The sequence below is a fragment of the Neovison vison genome, chromosome 2, assembly GCF_020171115.1.
Source record: "Neovison vison isolate M4711 chromosome 2, ASM_NN_V1, whole genome shotgun sequence".
NCBI lineage: Eukaryota > Metazoa > Chordata > Mammalia > Carnivora > Mustelidae > Neogale > Neogale vison.
The window spans coordinates 63,662,159-63,683,165 of NC_058092.1; the positions used below are offsets into that span (position 1 = coordinate 63,662,159).

The 21,007-nt window shown below is 34.6% G+C and overlaps 1 protein-coding gene across 1 annotated transcript; it reads right to left on the reverse strand.

The window, feature by feature from the left end:
• Positions 1-636: 636 nt before the first annotated feature.
• Positions 637-19,297, reverse strand: ASB17 (ankyrin repeat and SOCS box containing 17). Its single transcript, XM_044236442.1, has 3 exons — positions 18,897-19,297; positions 2,340-2,619; positions 637-843 (listed from the first exon to the last, which is right to left on the reverse strand). Exons 1-3 carry the CDS (start codon positions 19,295-19,297, stop codon positions 637-639), a joined length of 888 nt encoding a protein of 295 aa, XP_044092377.1.
• Positions 19,298-21,007: the final 1,710 nt, after the last annotated feature.

Consider the following 21,007-nt stretch of genomic DNA (forward strand, 5'->3'; position numbering starts at 1 on the left):
TGCATCTTAATTTCCTCCGCTATTCCTTACCACCAAGCACAATATTTTATTTGCAAAAGAACTCAATAATACTTGTTAATAGGAATACACAATGTAAAATAATATTTACCTAGCTTAGAACATATAAATAAAAGGAACTTCAGAACATCAATATGACCAAAATTTCCACAGGTAACAATTATGCTCTAACACAAAACAACATTTAAAGAGCAGAGTAAAATGGTAAATCTCAAATATAACAAAAATCTCATAATTTGTCCCAGAAAGGTAATGGGAAGAGTCCTATATTGATTTAAAATGGATTCATTTAGGGCGTCATGTGAAATTATATGTATATTTTTAAGATTTACTTATTAATTTTAGAGAGCTTGAGGGGGAGGACCAGAGAGAGAGAGAGGGAGAGAGAATCTCAAGCAGACTCCTGCTGAGTGTGGAATCCAATGCAGGGCTCAATCTCATGACCCTGAGATCAAGACCTGAGCTAAAACCAAGATTCAGACACTTAAATGACTGTGCTACACAGGCACCCCTGAAATTATATTTTCTAATGAAATGAAAATTTGCATGAAGTTAATAGTTTATTAACTTCTAAACCATACAATGGTGAGTATCCTTAACTCAGGACAAAGATGTATATTAACTTTCTAAATTCAGGTAGTTCTGTAGGCGAACCGGTATTAAAAGTGAAAATATTCCATTTGGGAGCATATTGTTGGTCAGTAGTTGAGCCCTGATGGTTATTCTGCAAAGATGTAATAGTTCACATGGATCTTTGTATCTTGTTGAAGGAATGTAGTCCAGCCAATTAGAAATAATTGGACGTCTTCCTAAACTTAGCTGCGTCTGAAGAAAGGGGAAATATTTTAATTTTGTAATACTAATCACTGGTTAGTCCAAATTATTAGCATTTTTATTTTGTATTTAAATTCAGAAAATAGATCTTAAATTTATATAACCCTTATAATATTTTTTACAAAGCTTTTTAACGAGCCAAGTGTTTTTATTCCCCTTTTATTCTCACAGTGATACATAAATTTTAAATATGTCTAAGGAAAAACATTATTTCTTACAACTACGAATCTGTATATGTTTTTCATTTTAGACAGATCATGCACTTATGTTTTATCAGCTTCTCCTTCCAGAGTAGTGTTGTCAACTTGGCTATACACCAGAATTATCCAGGGGACTTTAAAATATACAAATGCTGAGGTTTTACTCCAGAAATTTTGATTCGTCTGAGGTTGGGTACAACAACATAAATCTTAAAAGTCCTCCCAGGTGATTCCAAACATTGTAGAACAAAATTTCATACTGCTAAACTGTGAGAAGTCTTGATAGGAACCTATCTATATGAAAAGATAAATTTTCAAGTTTTAGTTATGATACCCTTTTAAAGATTTAATTCTAGAAGCTGAATGTTAATTAAGTTGACTTAAAAAGAATACAGACATTTCTATATTATAGAGATACTTCTCCAGTAGAACCTGTAATCTATAGACTATATGGTACTTTTGCTTAAATGATATATAAGTTTATTATTTATTTCATATTTAGCTATTCAAAGAATATCTGGTATTTGCCTTAGCACCTTAGCATCAAGCATTTAGCTCATTGCTAGGGTATAAGAAATAGACTCTGCTCACAGAACTGAGGGATGGATATATATATATATATATATATATATTTTTTTTTTTTTTTAAGATTTCATTATTTATTTGACAGAGAGAGACCCAGCAAGAGAGGGAACACAAGCAGGGGGAGTGGGAGAGGCAGAAGCAGGCCTTCACTGAGCAGGGAGCCGGATGCGCGGCTCAGTTCCAGGACTCTGGGATCATGACCTAAGCCGAAGGCAGACGCTTAACTGACTGAGCCATGCATGTGCCCTGAGGGGTAGATATTTTTAATCGCACAAATATTTTAAGCCTATATATTTTTATTTCCTGGCATGTGATTATATTTGTGAGGAGAAATGTAACTCATTTTCAAATATTCTGTAAAGAATCCTGTTAAATTTTTAGTTTATGATGTTCTTAAGACTTAGAAATCCTAATAAACACTATTGTGTAATTAGAATATAATAATGACATACATCTACTTAGTTACTACTTAAAAAAACTGTAACTTTTTAAATATTTAGAAAACAAAGTCATAAAATAAAGGACTAATGTTCAACATAATTTAGATTTTACCTGTTATAATTTGTAAGCCTACACTTGATTTTTAATTTTTCACTGGATATAATTCATAGATAAAAAACCAAATTCAATCTTGTTTCACAATTTTATCTTAAAATTATTGATCAATATTTGAGCTCAAACCCAAAGAACTATTTTGCTTACCTCTATTTCCCTGATTGAAATGGCAGAAAGCACTCTGGAACATAGCACTAAACATGTTTTGGCATCTTCCTGGATGTCTACCAATTCATGATCAACCATTATTCTCACTCTTGAAGGGTAGAGCAATATTGTTATCACAATGTTGATGGGGTTTTTTTCTCTTTCTAAGATTCCATATTGCAGGAGTATTTTCAAGATATTAGATTGTCTTGTCTGAGCTACATAGAGTAGAGGTGTGATGCCACTTAGTGGACTTGGACAATATACTGGTGTGAAAGTTCTGTAAATCAAACAAATGAAAGCTTCACTGAATACAGAATTAAGAATTGTGATAAGCACTTTGTCTTAATAGTAATGGGGACATAATCGTATTATCTTAAATATTAAATGTTTTAAATGACTTTTAATGTAACTTTACCTTTATGTATATCTTAAAAAGATTTTTCTATTCTATGAATCTAGACCAAACTGAAAGTTAAAAAAAATAAGAAAATTCCTATTACACATTTAAACTTTGCACTTGTAAAAACAAACAAAGATTTAGATGTATGGAAAGTTTACTTTTACTTTTTTTTCCAGAATTTTTTTGTTGTATTATGTTAGTCACCATACAGTACATCATTATTTTTTGATGTAGTGCTACACGATTCATTATTTGCATACAACACTCAGTGCTCCATGCAATCCGTGCCCTCCTGAATACCCATCAGGCTCACTCATCCCCCCACCCCATCTCCCTTCTAAAACCCTTCGTTTGTTTCCCAGAGTCCATAGTCTCTCATGATTCGTCTTCCACTCTGATTTCTCCCGCTTCATTTGTCCTTTCTCCTAATGTCCTCCATGCTATTCCTTTTGTTCCACAAATAAGTAAAACCATATGGTAATTGACTTTCTCAGTTTACTTTTACTAATAGCAAGTATGCTTCTCACTGCAGAAATCCTATTGTTATCAGAACCAGTATTATAAAACTGAGGTAGCTCTGGAAAATTTAAAACAGAAATGGTAAAAAGGCTCTTTTAAATTTCACTTTATTAGTAGAATAGTTATGTGACCATTTTGATACCTTTTTATTTGTTTTCTTCTTGGTCAGTCATGAATTGAGTTTGGAAATTAGATGAGGAAGGAATAAGTGCAACTAATGTAATTTTATTTTTTTCACTTAAATAAAGTTAGAATTGGTATTTTTAGGTTTAAGCAATGAAAGTTTTATTTTTTTCTAATTTTATGTAGTCCTTTCAATTGAAATAGATATGTTTGCTAATGAATTGGTCTCTATATGTAGATAGGACATGGTATAACCAACCACAGGGGTTTTATATTATCAAGTCTTGATTTGGCCAAATAAAAATGTCTTTCAGTACTAAAGAAAGGGAAGTTTTATTCATAATCCTTTGTTTCTGGAATTCTCTTGATTGGTCTAATAAAATACTAACATGTTTTGTAGAACATGATACAAACTATAAATACTGGTTTTGGACAACTAGGAGAGCAAGGAGAGCATTATTCAAAAAGAGGAATTTTAAGATTGCATATATTTAATTAATGAGGGAGGCAACACAGTATAATGCTACAAACAATGGAGACTTAGGGGTTCTAGATTCGAGGTTTGGTTTTTCCTAACTTGCTCTGTGATGTTGGGTTAGTCAGCCTCTTTGAGTCTTAGTTTCTTTATGCGTTTGTCTTTTCATTTGCTGATTAATTAATTAATTGAACACTTGCTTGCACAGAGTGTACTGAGTACTAGATACAGAGAGATGAAGGATACAGTCCTTTATATCAAGGTGCTTATTATAGTCTAGTAAATGTAATGGACAAATAATTCAATAATACAGTACAAAATTATAATTGCTATGATAGAAACATGCTTGGTGTACTGTAGAAGCACTAAAGAGAACACTTAGCTCTACCTGGAATAACCATTGTTCAGAGGTTATCTTGGAGCTAAAATTTGAAGGGTTAGTAGGTTTTTATCAATAAAAAAGTTAGAAATAATGTCTCATTTACAAGCATATAGCAGCATTGGAGGATTGTTGAACTACCTATATAAAAAGAATGTTTTGTATTATATATGTTCTCTGTTGAAGTGTATTTAGAAGTCCTAGAAGCCTCCCCTGTAGTGATTCCCTTGTCAGAAGCTCCAAAGAGAACAGTTTGAAAATCCTTAGACCAACTAGTTTATCTCCAAAGCTTCATTGAGGGTTGAAATGCCAAGATTTAGTGATTAAAAAAAAAAATAGTGTGGTGTAGTAAAGAGTAGCATCTTAGAAATTAAGAAGTTTAGTTTTTGTTGTAACTCTGCCGGCATTACTATATATATCTTTCTAAATTCTGTGTATAAATATATACATTCTCTGTTGGAATAATCTCCAGATCAGTATTTCCTCAGACATCTCATCTTTTTCATACATACTTCCAATATATATCCCAAATTGAACTCCTAAACTACTTCTCCTTCTGCATTCCCTGTCCTGCTTATTGGTATTCACTTTCCCAAACCACATTGCTTCCAACTTTTTCACAGTTTTTGATTTGTATATGTCCTTTCCCTGTCTTTTCAGTTCTGGCAAGTCTTGCTCATCACATAAGACTTCAATAAAAGACTGCTTTTGACCTGATCTTTCTTTTCTCATGATACTTTGTACAAGGTTCTAGTAAGCCCATACCATTTTGGACAACTTAAAGTCTCTAATCTTTCATTTTCTTATCTTCAAAATAAATGGGTGAGCAATATGTGCAATTAAAATTAAAGCTCCAAACATGCTTTTAAAAAAAATTTAAGCTCCACAAGGACAACAATTTTCGTCTGTTTAATCTACTATTATATCCCTAAATGCCTGAAATAATGCTTAGCCCAGAGCAGACACCCAAGTATTTGTTGATTTTTTTACTATTTCCAGAAAAAATATATATATACATAATTAAATTAATTCTGTGGCTTTTGGACCGAACAAGTGCAATCATTTAAATTTTTCAAAGGCAATCTAATTTATTCATCTTGCTCATTCTGTTTTTCAAATCAGATATGTCTTTTTATTGAAGTATAACTGATATAACATATTAGTTTCAGGTCTCAGGTCTGCAACATAATGATTCAATATTTATATACATTGTGAAGTGATTAATGTTAAGTCTCATTACCATCTGTCCTCATAAAAAGTTAGAAAAAATTTTTTTGTGTGTTGAGAACTTTCAAGATCTACTCTCAGCACCTTTCAAACATGCAATAAAGTATTATTGACTATAGTAATCGTGCTGTAAATTACATTACTATGAGTTATTTGTTTTACAGCTGTAAGTTTGTACTTCTTGACCCCTCTTATCCATTTGACTTAGCCTCAACCCACCTTCACTCTGGCAACCATCTTTTCTCTGTGTCTATGGTTTTTTGCTTGTTTGATTTGTTTTTAGATTCCATATGTAAGTGAAACCATGTTATTTGTCCTTCTGTGACTTAGTCCACTTAGAATAATACTCTCAAGATCATTCCATGTTGTCACAAATGGCAGAGCTTCATTCTTTTTTCATGTCTGAAATATGTATATACACTCTGTGTATGTGTATAAAATCACATCATCTTTATCCATTCTTCCATTGCTGGACATCAGATTGTTTCCATATGTTGACGATTGTAGATAATGCTGTAGTGAACAGTGGGGTGCATGTATTTTTATATTAACATTATTGTTTTTTTCAGGTAAGTACTCAGAAGTAGAATTTCTGGATCATATGGCAGTTCTGTTTTTAACCTTTCAAAGAAATTCCTTATTGTTTTCCATCGTGGTTGCACCAATTTACATTCTCACCAATATTGCATAAGGGGTTTCCTTTTCTTTATACCATTGACACAACTTGTTATTTTTTGTCTTTTTTTTTTAAGATTTTATTTATTTGACAGAGAGAGAGAGAGATCACAAGTAGGCAGAGAGAGAGGGGGAAGCAGGCTCCCAGCTGAGCAGAGAGCCCGATGTAGGGCTAAATGCCAGGACCCTAAAATCACAACCTGAGCTGAAGGCAGAGGCTTAACCCACTGAGCCAGGCTGGCATCCCTATTTTTTGTCTTTTTTTATAACAGCGTGAAGTGGTATCTCATGGTTTTGATTTGCATTTCCCTGATTACTGACGTTGAGCATCTTTTCTTTTTTTTTAACTTTTTAAATTTTGTTAATTTTTTTTTAGAGAGAGAGTATAGAGGGGGAAGGGGCAAAGGAAGAGGATGAGAGTATCTTAAGCAGGCTCCAGCCTGTAGGGCTCCATCTCACAACCCTGAGATCATGACCTGAACCAAAATCAAAAGTTGAATGCTTAACCAACAGAGCCACCTGAGTGTCCCCTTTTCTAAATTTTTAATTTTTAATTAATTTTTTAAGTAGGCTCCATGCTGGGTAAGGAGCCCAATGTGGGGCTTGAACTCACAAACAAGCCATCCAGGGCACCCCTTGAAACATCTTTTACATGCCTATTAGCCATCTAGAGATCTTTTGAAAAATATACATTCAGATCCTCGGCCAATTTTTTAATAGGATGTTTTTATTGAGCTGATGAGTTCTTTATATGTATTTTGGGTATTAGCCCCTTATTAGATATATCATTTGCAAATATTTTTTTCCCATTCCGTACCTTGCCTTTTCATTCTGTTGATGGTTTCCTTTACTGTGCAGAAACTTTTTAGTTTATTTTTGCTTTTGTTGCCATTTCTTTGGAGTCAGATCCAAAAAATACTGCCAAGAACAATGTCAGGGAGCTTACTGCCTATGTTTTCTTCTAGGAGTTTCATGGTTTCTGTCTTGCATTCACGTCTTTAATCAATTTTGAGTTAATTTTTGTGTGTGGTACAAGATAGTGGCCTAGTTTCATTCTTTTGCATCTGACCAGTTTTCCCAACATCACTTACTGAAGAGACTATCCTTTCCCCATTGTATATTCTTGTCTTTTTAAAAAATAATACTAGTTAACCATATATGCATGAGTTTATTTCTGGGCTCTCAATTTTGTTCCATTGATCTGTGTGTCTATTTTTATGTCATACTGTTGTGATTACTATCTTTTTAATATAGTTTGAAATCTGGGAGCATGATGCCTCCAGCTTTGTTCTTCTTTGTTAAGACTGCTTTTGTTATTCAAGATCTTTTCTGTTTCAGCACAAATTTTAGGATTGTTCTAATTCTGTGGAAATTTTGATAGAGATTGCATTGAGTCTGTAGATTGCTTGGGTGATATGGACATTTTAATAGTGATTCTTTCATGCTGGTGAGGATGTGGAGAAAGGGGAACCCTCCTACACTGTTGGTGGGAATGCAAACTGGTGCAACCACTCTGAAAAATAGCATGGAGGTTCCTCAAAATGTTGAAAATAGAGCTACCCTATGACCCAGCAATTGCACTACTGGGTATTTACCCTAAAGATACAAACGAAGTGATCCGAAGAGGCACGTGCACCTGAATGTTTATAGCAGCAATGTCCACAATAGTCAAACTATGGAAAGAACCTAGATGTCCATCAACAGATGAATGGATAAAGAAGAAGAGGCATATACATACAATGGAATACTATGCAGCCATCAAAAGAAATGAAATCTTGCCATTTGTGACAGTGTGGATGGAACTAGAGGTTATTATGCTCAGCGAAATAAGTTAATCAGAGAAAGACAACTCTCATATGATCTCCCTGATATGAGGAAGTGGAGATGTAACATGGGGGGGTTTGGGGGTAAGAAAAGAATAAATGAAACAAGATAGGATCAGGAGGGAGACAAACCATAAGAGACTCTTAATGTCACAAAACAAACTGAGGGTTACTGGGGGGAGGGGGGAAGGAGAGGGTGGTGGGGTTATGGACATTGGGGAGGGTATGTGCTATGGTGAGTGCTGTGAAGTATGTAAACCTGGCGATTCACAGACCTGTACTCCTGGGTCTAAAAATAAATTATATGTTTATTAAAAAAATTAAAAAATTATTTTAAAATGATTCTTTTAATCCATGAGGACAAACTATCTTTCCATTTGTGTCTTCTTCAATTTCTTCCATCAGTGTCTTATAGTTTTCAGAGTACAGATCTATCACCCCCTTGGTTAAATTTATTTCTAGGTATTTTATTCTTTTTGATGCAGTTATAAATGAGATTGTTTTCTTCATTTATTTTGCCAATATTTCATTGTTAGTATATAAAAACACAACATATTTTTGTATATTGATTTTTTTACCCTGCAACTTTCCTGAATTTATTTAACTATTTTGGTGGAGTCTTTAGAACTTTCTATATATAAAATAATGTCATCTGTATATAGTGACAGTTTTCCAATTTGGATGAATTTTATTTTATTTTATTTTTTAATTTATTTCAATTTATATTTTATTTGACTAATTGCTATGTCTAAGACTTCTAATACTATGTTGAATAAAAGTGGTGAGAGTGGGCATCCTTGTGTTGTTCCTGTTCTTAGAGTAGTGGCTATATTGTTAGTTGTGGGTTTGTCATATATAGTATTTTTGATGTTGGGGTACCTTTCATCTATACTCTTCAATGGTTTTTATCATAAATGGATGTTGAATTTTTGTCAAATACATTATCTTCATCTATTAAAATGATCATATAATTTTTATCCTTCATTTTTTAAATGTGGTATATTATGTTGATTGATTTGCAGGTATTAAACTATCCTTACATCCCTGTAATAAATCCTATCATGGTGTATGATCCTTTTGATGTATTGCTGAATTTGGCTTCCTAATACTTTGTTGAGGATTTTTGCATACATGTTCACCTAGGATATTAGCCTGTAATTTTATTTTAGTTTTTTGCAGTGTCCACATCTGGATTTGCCATTAGGGTAATTATGGCCTTATAAAATGAGTTTGGAAGTGTTCCCTCCTTTTCAGTTTTTGGAAGGGTTTGATAAGGATGGGTATTAAATCTTCTTGAATATTTGGTAAAACTCAAGAGTGAAGCTGTCTCGGCCTGGACTTCTGTTTGTTGGAGAGTTTTTGATTATTACTGATTCAATCTCTTTACTAGTAATTGGTTTATTCAGTCTTTGTATTTCTTCACAGATCAGTCTTGGAGGATTGTATTTTTCTGGGAACCTACTTCTTTTAGGTTGTTGAATTTTTGGTGTATAATTGTTTATAATTGTCTCTAATGATCCTTTTGTATTTTTTTGGTATCAGTTATAATTTTTCTTTCATTTCTGATTTTATTTGGACTCTTTCTTGATGAGTCTGGTTAAAGGCTTGTTAGTTTTATCTTTTCAGAGAATCAGTTCTTAATCTCATTGATCTCTTCTATTTGATCTTTTGTTTGTATTTCATTTATTTCTGCTCTGATCTTATTTCATTCTTTCTACTAACTGAGCTTCATTTGTTGTTCTAGCTCCTTTCAGTGTAGTTTCTTTTGTTTGTTTGTTTTAAAGATTTTATTTATTTATTTATTTATTTATTTATTTATTTATTTGAGAGGGTGAGGGAGCACAAGCAGGGGGAAGGGTGGAGGGAGAAGAAGACTTGTGGCTGAGCAGGGGGCCTGATGGGAGGCTCTATCCCCGACCCCTGGGATCATGACCTGAGCCAAAGGCAGACACTTAATCAACTGAGACACACAGGCATTTGTAATTTTCCAGTATTATTCTTATTCATTTCTAGTGTCATACTATTGTGTTTGGAAAAGATAGTTGATATGATTTCAGTCTTGGATTTATTGTGAGTTGTTTTGTGGTCTAACATATAATCTGTCCTGGAGAATATTCAGTGTGCATTTGAGAAGAATGTATACTTTGCTGTTTTTATATGTAGTATTATATATATACATATTATATATAATAAGTCCATCTGGTCTAATGTATCCACTAAGGTTAATATTTTCTTACTGATTTTCTGCCTGAAGTATTAATCCATTGATGTAAGTAACATTTTAAAGCCCCTTTCTATTGTTTTATTGTTGTCAATTTCTCCCTTTAGGTCTGTTAATACTTGCTTTATATATTTAGATGGTTCTATGTTGGGTGCATAAATATTTACAAGTGTTATATCTTATTATTGTATTGACTTTTATTTTTATATAATACCCATTTTTTGTCTTTTATTACAGTCTATTTTTTTTAAAGATTTTATTTATTTATTTGACAGAGAGAGATTATAAGTAAGCTTAGAGGCAGACAGAGGGAGAGGGAGGGAGAGAGAAAAGCAGGCTCTCTGCTGAGCAAGGAGCCCAATGTGGGGCTCGATCCCAGGATCTGAGGCCATGACCTGAGCCAAAGACATAAACCCACTGAGCCACCCAGGCACCCCACAGTCTTTATTTTAAAGTCTGTTTTATCTGGTGTAAGTGTAACTACTGTAGCTTTTCGGGGGTAGGGGTTTCCCATTTGCATGAAGCATCTTCTTCTATCACTTTACTTTCAGTCTGTGTGTGTCCTTACATATGAAGTAAGTTTCTTGTAGGCATTAAGGTGGAGGGATAGTGCAAAAATGGCACGTATCATGCCAGCATTAGCAAAGTAGAGGGAGAATGCTGAAAAGATGTCCACTGGTGCCTTGTTACTGGAAAGTCTCAAAAGGATCTGTCCCTCCAGCAGATACCTCAAGGTTAGCAATGATTCTCTTTCACATATGGTCTAAACACTTTTCAATCTGCTGCTTTTGTACTTGGTCCCAAAGTGAATGTGTTTGCTTGCAAATCCTCTAAGAGTGGGGTCTCCATTTCCTATAGCACTATTTTTTCTGAATGTAAGTCCTATTGGTTTTAAAGCCAGGTGTTTTGGGGGCTTATCTCTCCAGTGCAGATCCCAAGGGCTGGAATGGCTGATGTGGGGTACAAAACCTTTGCTTCTCAGCAAGAAGCTCTGTATTTGTAAGATCACTCTCAACTCCTTCTGTTTGTGGGCTGGCATGCCAGGGGTGTGGTTTTTGGCAAGACCACATCTTTGCTTTCCCTACGCATTTAATATGGTTTGTTTAATTTTTTTTTAATTTGATTTTTTGAGTGAGGCTGGAGAGGGGCAGAGGATGAGGGAGGGAGAGAATCATAAGCAAGATTCACCCTAGCATGGAGCCCAGTGCAGGGCTCTGATCTCACAACTTGGAGATCATAACCTGAACCAAAATCAAGAGATGGGTGCTTAACCAACTGAACCACCCAGGGACACCAGTCTTTTAATATTTTGCTCTGGATGATCTGTTCAGCTAATTTTGGGGGGGGTTTATACAGATTTGTTGTGTGCATTGGAGGAGGTGAGTTCAGGATTCTTCTATACTACTGTCTTGAACCAACTCTGATCTTGTTCACTCTTAAGATATTTGACTAAGCACATTGTTAAGTATAGGCATTCAGGAGACTTGGGGGATAAAGATACCACAAATGGTCCTTCATAAGATTTGGGGGTATTAGTTGCTTTTAAAATATTAAGATTGATACTACCTTTAGAAGTAATTTTGGACCAAAAATGTTGAAAAACATAACTAAAAGTCAAATAGGCTTAAAATGAGATTTAAAAGTCTAATCTGTACCCAAATGACATGATTAATCCTCATGTTTAAAGAGCATGTTACTGTAAACCAAAATTTGCTTAATCTGTACTGACAGTTAATTATAATGGTACTTATATGGATGGAGTAAGGCAAGCACAGCAAGAATTAGTTTTTAAATGTGAAGTTAATGAACTGAACCCTCTGTATCTGAAAACCTGTCATATATGCTTATGAATTGGGGCATAATATTTCCATATAGACAGGCAGAGAATGATTCAGTTTTATAGCTGTACTAATTATTTCTATTTTTTTCTACTCCCCTTTTAATTTTTAGCCACCAAATTTAAGGGATGTTTCTCTATAATTTTATTTCTCATATTTAAGACAGTTGACTTTCTTGGAACCATGTTTTATGCTAACTTAGTAAGGCTATTTTCCCTGTTATCCACCTACCTCTTTGGCTGTTCCTTTTCAACCATCTTTTACTGGTTTCTCTTTCTCTGCCCTTAACATCTAAGTAGAGAAGATTTGGCCTTTTGACTAATTTTCTTTTGACTTATTGTTCTCAGGCAATTTCATCCATGACCATAACTTCCATTACTGTCTATTAATTTATTCAACAAATATTTATTGAATGCATACTGTATACCAGGCTCTGTTTTAAGGTACTTGGGATATGTGAATGAACATAACAAAGATGGCTGTTCAAATTTTAGCAAGGGAAAACAGCACAGAATGAAAATAGAAAAAAAAAAAGCAAATTTTATAATATGTTAGAAGATTTGCTAAAAAAAAAAAAAAAGAAAAAGTAGAGCAGTATAAGAAGTATGGAAATGCTAGGGGTATATATATGAGGGCATTTTCCAATTTTAAATAGGATTATAGGAGAGGACATTACTGAAATAAATAAAAAAAAAATGTCCCTAACCTTTAATGCCTGGTCTTTGGCTCTGAGGAAGTGTGAATCAGACTACAGCTTATTCCTTGCTTATTCTTCTGGCAAGTGCTTGTTGGGGAGGGGTTCTGGGGTAGAGATTCAGATGCTGTCCATGGCCCCCCTGGGAACTCAAGATGGCAAAGTCATAAGGGCGAGAATAACTCTGAAACATCAAGTGTGAAAGGGCCAGAGAAGGCACCAAAATGTTACATAATGAGTAAGGAGAGGTTTGGCACAGCTGGTGGACTGGGCGGGCTTCCTGGAGGAAGGGGCATTTGACGGAGACTTGAAAGAATGGCTTTTTTAAAATCTTGAGTTTTGGAAGGGGAGCGAGGCTGTGGGAAGCCCCTGACAACACAGGAGAGGTGAAGCAGGAGGAGGCAGGGACTGCGTCAAGAAGGACTAAGTAAAGAAGAAGGAGATGAAGAAGTTAGCTATTTAGATATTTAAGGATCCTAAGGCAGGAGTGTTCCTGGAGTGGTGAAAGAGAAGAGTGAGGGAGCCATTGTGGCTGAAAGAGTGAAAAGGGTGAGGAGCAGCAAGAAACAAGGACAAAGATAATGGGATGCCACATCATGTAGATCCTTGTAGATCACTGAAAAGACTTCCATCTTTTACTCTAAATGGAATGGGGAAGCCATTGGAGATTTTGAATAGAAAAGCAGTGTGATCTTACCTCTGCTGAGAATTTGTTATGGGATAGGAGGAAGAAAATTACTTAGTACAAGGCAATAACAGTAGAGATGATTGGATTCTGTATATTGTTTGAAGGTAGAAACAACAGATATCCTGACAGATAAGATGGGAATGTAAGAGAAAGACACATCAAGGATGATGGTATCTAGGTATCTACTGTACATGGCTATTCTGTAGGCAATGTAAACTCTTATGTCCCAAACTGAATTTTTAGGTCCTTCGTAACAATCTTGATAGATTTGTGGCATGACCATTGTGGTAGGCTGGATAATGGCCTCTCAAATTGGCAAAAGGGATTTTGCAGATGTAATTAATAAAGGTAATGATCTTGAAATGGGAGATTATGCAGGTGGACGCAGTATAATCACAAGGACCCTTATATGATGTGTCAGAGAAAAATAGAATTAGGGTCAGTGAAGGAGCTATGACTCTACAATGCTGGCTTTGAAGATGAGGAAGAAGTCATGAAACAAGGAATGCAGGAAGCCTCTAGAAGCTGGTAAGGAAACCCATTCTCCCATACAGGCTCTAGAAAGAACCAGGCCTGCTGACCTCTTGATTTTAGCCCAGTAGCTTCATTTTGGACTTCTGACTTCCAGAACTAAAAAATAATACATCTCTATCATTTCAAGCCACTAAGTTTCTGGCAATTCGTTACAACAAGAGGAAACTAATATAACTATCAATCAGTCTTAAAATTTAGAAATTCGAAATTAACTTTCTCTGATGCTCTGCTTCTAATCACTCACTGTTTTGTTATTCTATTTAATAATATCTCTTCCTTCTCCTATTGTTATTTAGGTTTTTTTTTTAAAAGATTTTTATTTATTTATTTGACAGAGATCACAAGTAGGCAGAGACAGGCAGAGAGAGAGGAGGAAGCAGGCTCCCTGCTGAGCAGAGAACCCAATGCGGGGCTCAATCCGAGGACCCTGAGACCATGACCTGAGCTGAAGGCAGAGGTTTAACCCAGTGAGCCACCCAGGTGCCCTGCTATTTAATTTAAGTTCTCATTATGTCTTACCTGAACAGTTGTGCTATCAAAGAATAGTCAGAATTAGGAGAAGATGGTGGCAGAGAAGAATTAGTTCTTTCTCTTAAAACTATTATAGATATACATGGAAGCTAAGTTACCAAGGAGTGCCTACTATGCAAATTCAATTTCAAGCAACTTCTCCAGTCACCTACCTCTTTTCAATAAAATTTTTTCCATAACCCTTTTTCTGTGGAAGTTCTGGTCTTGCTAATGTACCTGGAGTGTTTGAGCTGTCTACTGACTGGTCTCCTTGCTTCTAGTCCAAGCCTCCCTCTCCAGTGTAATCTTCAAATGGGAGCTGATGAATCTTTTCATACTACAAATCTGACTTTCACTGGTTAGGCATCACTTACGATGTAAATTTTAAATTGCTTAGCATGGCCTACTAAGTATTTCAAGATTTCACTTCTAGGCTTCATCTTTAACTACTCCCCAATTTCCTATCTTACTTTTTAGCAATTGCAGAATTATCTAGACAATTATTGTTATAGACAATTCTGATAATCACTGGATGCAACATGTTTGAATCTCCTTTGGTTTTAGTCATCTGCCTCTGCCTAGATTACTTCAGGAGCTCAAGGAAGAGAAAATTTCATTTCATCTTTTTAAAATCAATTTAAGACATCTTCTGTTCTGAGAGGTTTCTTAGGTGTCTGCTCCTTTATAATAGTGTTAACTTCTTTCTCTGTTCTACCTGCACATGCTTCTAATTTTGCATTTATATCGTATAAATAATTTTTATGGTTCACTTACGAGTCTGTGAACTTTCCAAAATCAGGAAATATGGCTATTTGGCTTTGTATTCCCCCAAAATAACACAATGTTCGGCACTTAAGAAAGTGCTTTGTAAATGATTATTGTTATTTTAGCTGAATGGTATCATCTCTCTTTAACCACTTATGGTCTGTCATACAGTGGCATTTAGATTATTATTGCAGTTTTGTTGTAAAAATGAACAAACTTAAGTTCCTTTCCCTCATTAGTTCTATCTCCTCTCCTCCAGGGATCTATTTACACACTTCATTATTATAATGGCTAAATCATCATGTTGGAGTGTATCCCAGAGATGGTGACCAAAAGATGCTGCTGCTGTAAGAATAAAGAACAGCAGATAATAGGAAACTTAAGGTATTCATTATGGGGACATAATAGCTGTGTTCAAATATTTGAGAGGTTTTCATGTAGGAGAGCAAATAAATGACTTTGTTCTCCGTAGCTCTGGGGGCAGAATTGGAGAAATGGAGACAGATTTCTGTGCATGATGAGTAAGAAGAATCTAATAAAGCTACATAAAAATCCACTTTCTATTTCAACAAGATCTTGATTGAACTCTTGCAATGTATCTATATAGTTCTAGACACTGAGGATCCAATGTTGAGGAAGTAATCAGGGTTTTTCCCTTCATGGACCTTACTTTTAATGACAATGGATGGTGAGCAAACCAATGGAAAAAAAACCCCCAGCAGCAATGAACATATAGTGATCGATGCTGTGCAGAGAATTAAAATAGTGTTGTGATAATGAATGAGTGGCTTCTTTAGATGAGACCAGAGAAGGCCTCTTTGAAAAGATGACATTTATACTGTATTCCACCTGATAAAAAGGAACTAGTTACAGGAAGATCTGAGTGAAGAGATTTCTAGGTAAAGAGACCAGTTATTATTATTTTATTATTTCTTAATTTTAATTTTAAAAATTTGAAGAAAGTTGGCACACAATGTTTCATTAGTTTCAGGTGTACCACCCAATGACTTGACAAGTTTATACACTATGCTGTGCTAACAAGTATAGCTACCATCTGTCACCATACAATGCTGTTACAGTATCATTAACTATATTCCCTATCCTGTGCCTTTTATTCGTGTGCTTATTCATTCCATAACTGGAGGCTTCTATCTCCCATTCCCCTTCCCCTCATTTTACCCATCCCCTTAACCCCCTTCCCTCTGCATCCATCAGTTTTTTCTCTGTATTTATGGGTCTGTTTCTGCTTTTTTTCTATTTATTCATTTATTTTGCTCTTGAGATTCCACATGTGAATGAAATCATATGTTATTTATCTTTCTCAGTCTGACTTATTTTGCTTGTAGGTAATTGTCATTACAGGACCTTCAGGCAGGAATAAAACTGAAAATATTCGAGAAACAGAAAGGTCTGGGTGGCTGGAATATAGTGTTCAAGGGGAAGAAAGACATGAGATTGGATTTGGTTGATACAGTGAGAGACCAGATTATGTAGGACTTTTAAAAAAAATGGGTATTGAGTTTTATTTCACTTATAGTGGGAAAGATTTGGAGGATTTTAAGCCTGGGTGATATAATGTATTTCACATTTTTATAAGGCTTTTCAGGCTTCTGAGTCAAGAATAGATTATAGGGGTTGAGAGTGAAGAGTGGAAGATGGAAGACTCTTATAGTCTATAGCAGTTGGGCAGGTAAGAGATGAATGTGGCTTCATCTAGGTTAAAAATGGAGGAAAGAAAAGTGTAATTGGGGTGTGTTTTAGAGACAAAGTCAAAAGGACTTGCTAATATGTTGATGAAAGAAAGAGAAGAATCAAGAATTAATCCTGGATTTCTGTCTTGAGCGAAGGATAGAAAAAAAAAGACTATTAGGTAGGGAATCCAGGAGAAGGAGCAGTTTGACAGGGAGAAAGTGAGTTAGATTAATATTCTGTTTTATTTCTGTTAAGTTTGAGATGCTTTGTGGAGATGTTGAGTAGACAACTTTATATAGAAGGAATCTGGGGCTCAGAGGAAAGGTCAGGGCTGGAGAGAGAGACTGGGGAGTCATTGGCATACACATAGTATTTAAAGTCACGGGACTGGGTAAAATCTTTGAAGGAAATGGAACAGGCATAGCTGGGAAACAGAAGGATCCCTGAGCAAAGGAATGGTTTACCTCACAAAATAGGTAATTAACCACTAGAATTATTCAAGTAGAGACCATACTAGCATCAGACAGAGATGTTCAACATCGAGATGCTGCCTGGGGTGGAAGTTTGCTAATGAATTCATAGATCCCATTTGAATCTAAGTAAGATTCTATGATTCTGAAAGATTCAGATGCTGTTGTCGTCCATAGAACTGGATAGTAATGTATTTTACTGTGTGGATGTATCTAAGTCAACATTTCTTGATTTTTTAAAAACTGTCACTGAAGACAGTTGTTAATGGCACTGTATCATATCCCACTGTGTGTTTCTCTTCATTTCGTTTTCCTTCCACTCCTTTCAGTTTTCCCCTTTTGCTTCCCATTTATAAGTTTTAAAAATGTATCTTCTCTTCCTCTGTTTTACCCCATTTTTCTTTTCCTTGGGCCTGCCAGGGACACACGTAGGCATTACTTAGTCCAGCTAGTGACACTAGAACCTGCTGCTCTTTGCAAAAGTTACAGATATAATGGTCCTTAAAACAACCAAAAGGTGCTATTTGGGGGTTTTATTTACTGATATTCCAGACTGCAGCTATTAGTTCGTGTACTTGGGTGATCATTAAGCAAAGCAATCTAGTGGTTCTCCAATATCACAGTGGTACACAAGAGAACAGCTACTTCAGGCAGAATCTAAATTGGTTTAGACTTTAGCTGATCTTATCTGTCTTGTTTTTTAGCATTCTTGCTCCTGTCATTGTGCTTAGCTAGTATAGTACCTTATACATAGTAAGGTGGTATATAAATAATTTGTTGAATGAGTGAACAAATGCACATTGGTTCTAATCAAACTATTATCCAATACCATAGAGTTAGAGATACTGCAAACTAAGTAACTTTAGAATCTATATTATGGACTTTCCAAAGAGTACATTGAATATTTAATCCAAAAGATCCTCAGTAGTATTCATTAGCTAGCTTGACATTTCAGAGTATGTGAAAATTTTGTTCTAGAACAGATTTAATCAGATATTTGACTTCATTGTGCTCACTCTTGAAGAATTTGGAGCTAAATTTATCAATGTTTAACATACAAAAAGGGAATTATTATGTTTAATAATTATTTCTAAGTGAATATATGTGTATATTCTGAATTATACTTTGAAAGTCATTTTATACACACACACACACACACGCACACATATATATGTCATTGGTATGCTCAAGAAGAAGAGATTGCAGTAGTACCCAAAATAGTATCTTTGTCTAATGAGAGAAATCTAAGTTGTTGAACATTCCATTACCTTGAGCACTAACGTGTAAACTTTATATAGCACAGAAACTCTAGAAATTTATTGGTACATAATAATGTGTGTAGAGGGGGAATTATTGAATCAATAATGAAGGAATGAAGGAGTAAACACATGAATGGGCAATCAAGTCAGGATTCCTTATCCATATATAGCCACTATGCATATTCATTTTAGAAAAAAAGAAGTAAAATAATCTCCTAAAGAGAAAATTTCTCCTTTTATGGTGAAAACATGAGATTATTACCTCCATATCAGTGCCAGGTTACAACTTCTGTCTTGAACATAGTCCTTTGTCTTCTTGAGAAGCAGTTCCACAAAGTCAGGGTTACCTTTTCTGGCAAAAACCCAGTACAGAATTGTATTCACACATATTTCAGTAAATTCAAGATTAAAATTTAGTTCAAAACGGTATCCTGATTTTTCCACAAATGCAATATAATCTGAGAGTAGTATGTCAAACCCATCCAAGTCGACATACCTCAGAATTTTTGCCAGGGTTCTGTAAATCCTAGGTTCATAACAGTGATATCCCCACTGACCCAGAAACTGCAAGGATGGTCGTTTAACAATTTTGTCAATGAGATTGCAGAATATATTGCTTCTTAGACAAGAAGTCTTACGGCATAATTTAGAAGATTTACTCATTGCTATTTACGGCAACAATATAGAAATAAAATCACAGGCAGTCATACTGTAATCCTTCAGTTACATATTTTGATAATGTGATAGGCTTTACTCCATAGACAGGAAGTGCCCTTTAAACTGTAACCAGAAAAAATATCATAAGAAATATTACCATAAAGTACTGGGTGACATCACAATAGATGGTGATCTGTCATCAGCATAGGTCAGAAATTTGGGATCTTGTATGTCACTGGTGACATTTGAGAGAGACATATTGGACATAAATGGCATGTGTGATAGCTAAGAGCTAATATTTTTAAATCTAAAGCTTCAGCTCAAGCCAGAATGTATTTTTGTGAAGTACTGAAAGCACGGTCTATACGTTTGACAAAATAATATTAATAACCAGGTTAATTATTCCTTTTAGGCTGTCATTTTCAGCATGAGTACTGCATGTTCTCACTTAAACCTCATAGGATATTTTCTCTACTTTATCGCTGAGGAAATAGAGACATAGAAAGTTTATGACATCTGCCAAAAGGCACTATATTTCTTCTCAGAAAAGCTGCCATGCAATATTAAATAACATTTGGAAACTTTGCTTTAGAATTTAGAAATTTATAGAACTTATTCCTTTAAAAATTAGGCAGAACATACACAGCTTGGACATCAAAGGTGTTTCAAGCTTGATGTGGCATCCTTGTCCCAGTAAAATAAAGGGAAAATATGGTTGTTTTGGTTTGTGCTTCAGCCACCTTTCTGTTAAATTTAATAACTTTAGGTGTATTTATTAGCAATTTTAAAGGTACTTAAGTATTTTATTTTTCCTTTTGAATATTTTTCATGAAATCAGAGAAAATAATGTCTCTTTAGTAAACAGAAATTATAGCTTTGGGTTTACTATAATTTACTTGTGCTAATAGCGAATTTAGTTCTTTAAAAGCTCTAAACTCTTTTCCCAGGATTAACAGGAAAAACTAATAACTATTATCATCTTTCTGAAAACCAGGGGTATTGTTATTTTCCTCTATTTTCGTTGTCTTTTTATTTTTTCCACTTCAAAAAGTATTTTTTTAAGTGAAATATTTTTATTGATTTCTTACATAAGGGGCTTTAATAGGACCAGTGAAAATTATTCCTGGGGTAATCATGTTGACAGTTTTATGCATAATCTTAAATATTTTTATCTTATATATATAAATAGATATATTATTATATACTTCGCTCTTTTTATACAAATGGAATAATATTATAACTGGTCCTATGAACTGCTTTATATTTATATAATAATGTATCATTGGTACCTTTGTATGACCATTTATAATAGTAGTCAACTGTTATGTATTACTTACCATATACAGGAACTGTTTTAAGTACTTTATTAACTCCTTTTATCCTTATATCAACTCCACAGATAAGGACGTTAAGATGCAGAGCTTAAATAACTTTCCCAAGATGATATGTCTAGTAAGTGGTTAAGTTAGCACTTGAGCACAGGCTGGATGGTGCCAGACCTTTTACCTCTACTTCCTCTGCTTCTTAAAAAAAAGAGACCTATTTTTCCATTTGTATGGCTAGTTTATGAATAGTGGTCATGAAATAAGAGCTGTGCACTTATATTTCAAAAACACAAAGACACAGATAGTAGATTCATCCTGCTTTGGGGAAAAAAAAGTGTCATTAACATAGTAACAGTGTATATCTCTGCATGTATAAATTTCACTGATTTTT

What these genes read in the sequence shown, in the direction of transcription:
- ASB17 (XM_044236442.1), bottom strand. Translation starts at nt 19,297, where the DNA reads ATGAGTAAATCTTCTAAATTATGCCGTAAGACTTCTTGTCTAAGAAGC. An exon ending in AACCTGGCACTGATATGGAG is followed by an intron (nt 2,620 to 18,896) that starts GTAATAATCTCA and finishes TTTGATTTACAG; the next exon opens with AACTTTCACACCAGTATATT. An exon ending in TTTCAATCAGGGAAATAGAG is followed by an intron (nt 844 to 2,339) that starts GTAAGCAAAATA and finishes CCCTTTCTTCAG; the next exon opens with ACGCAGCTAAGTTTAGGAAG.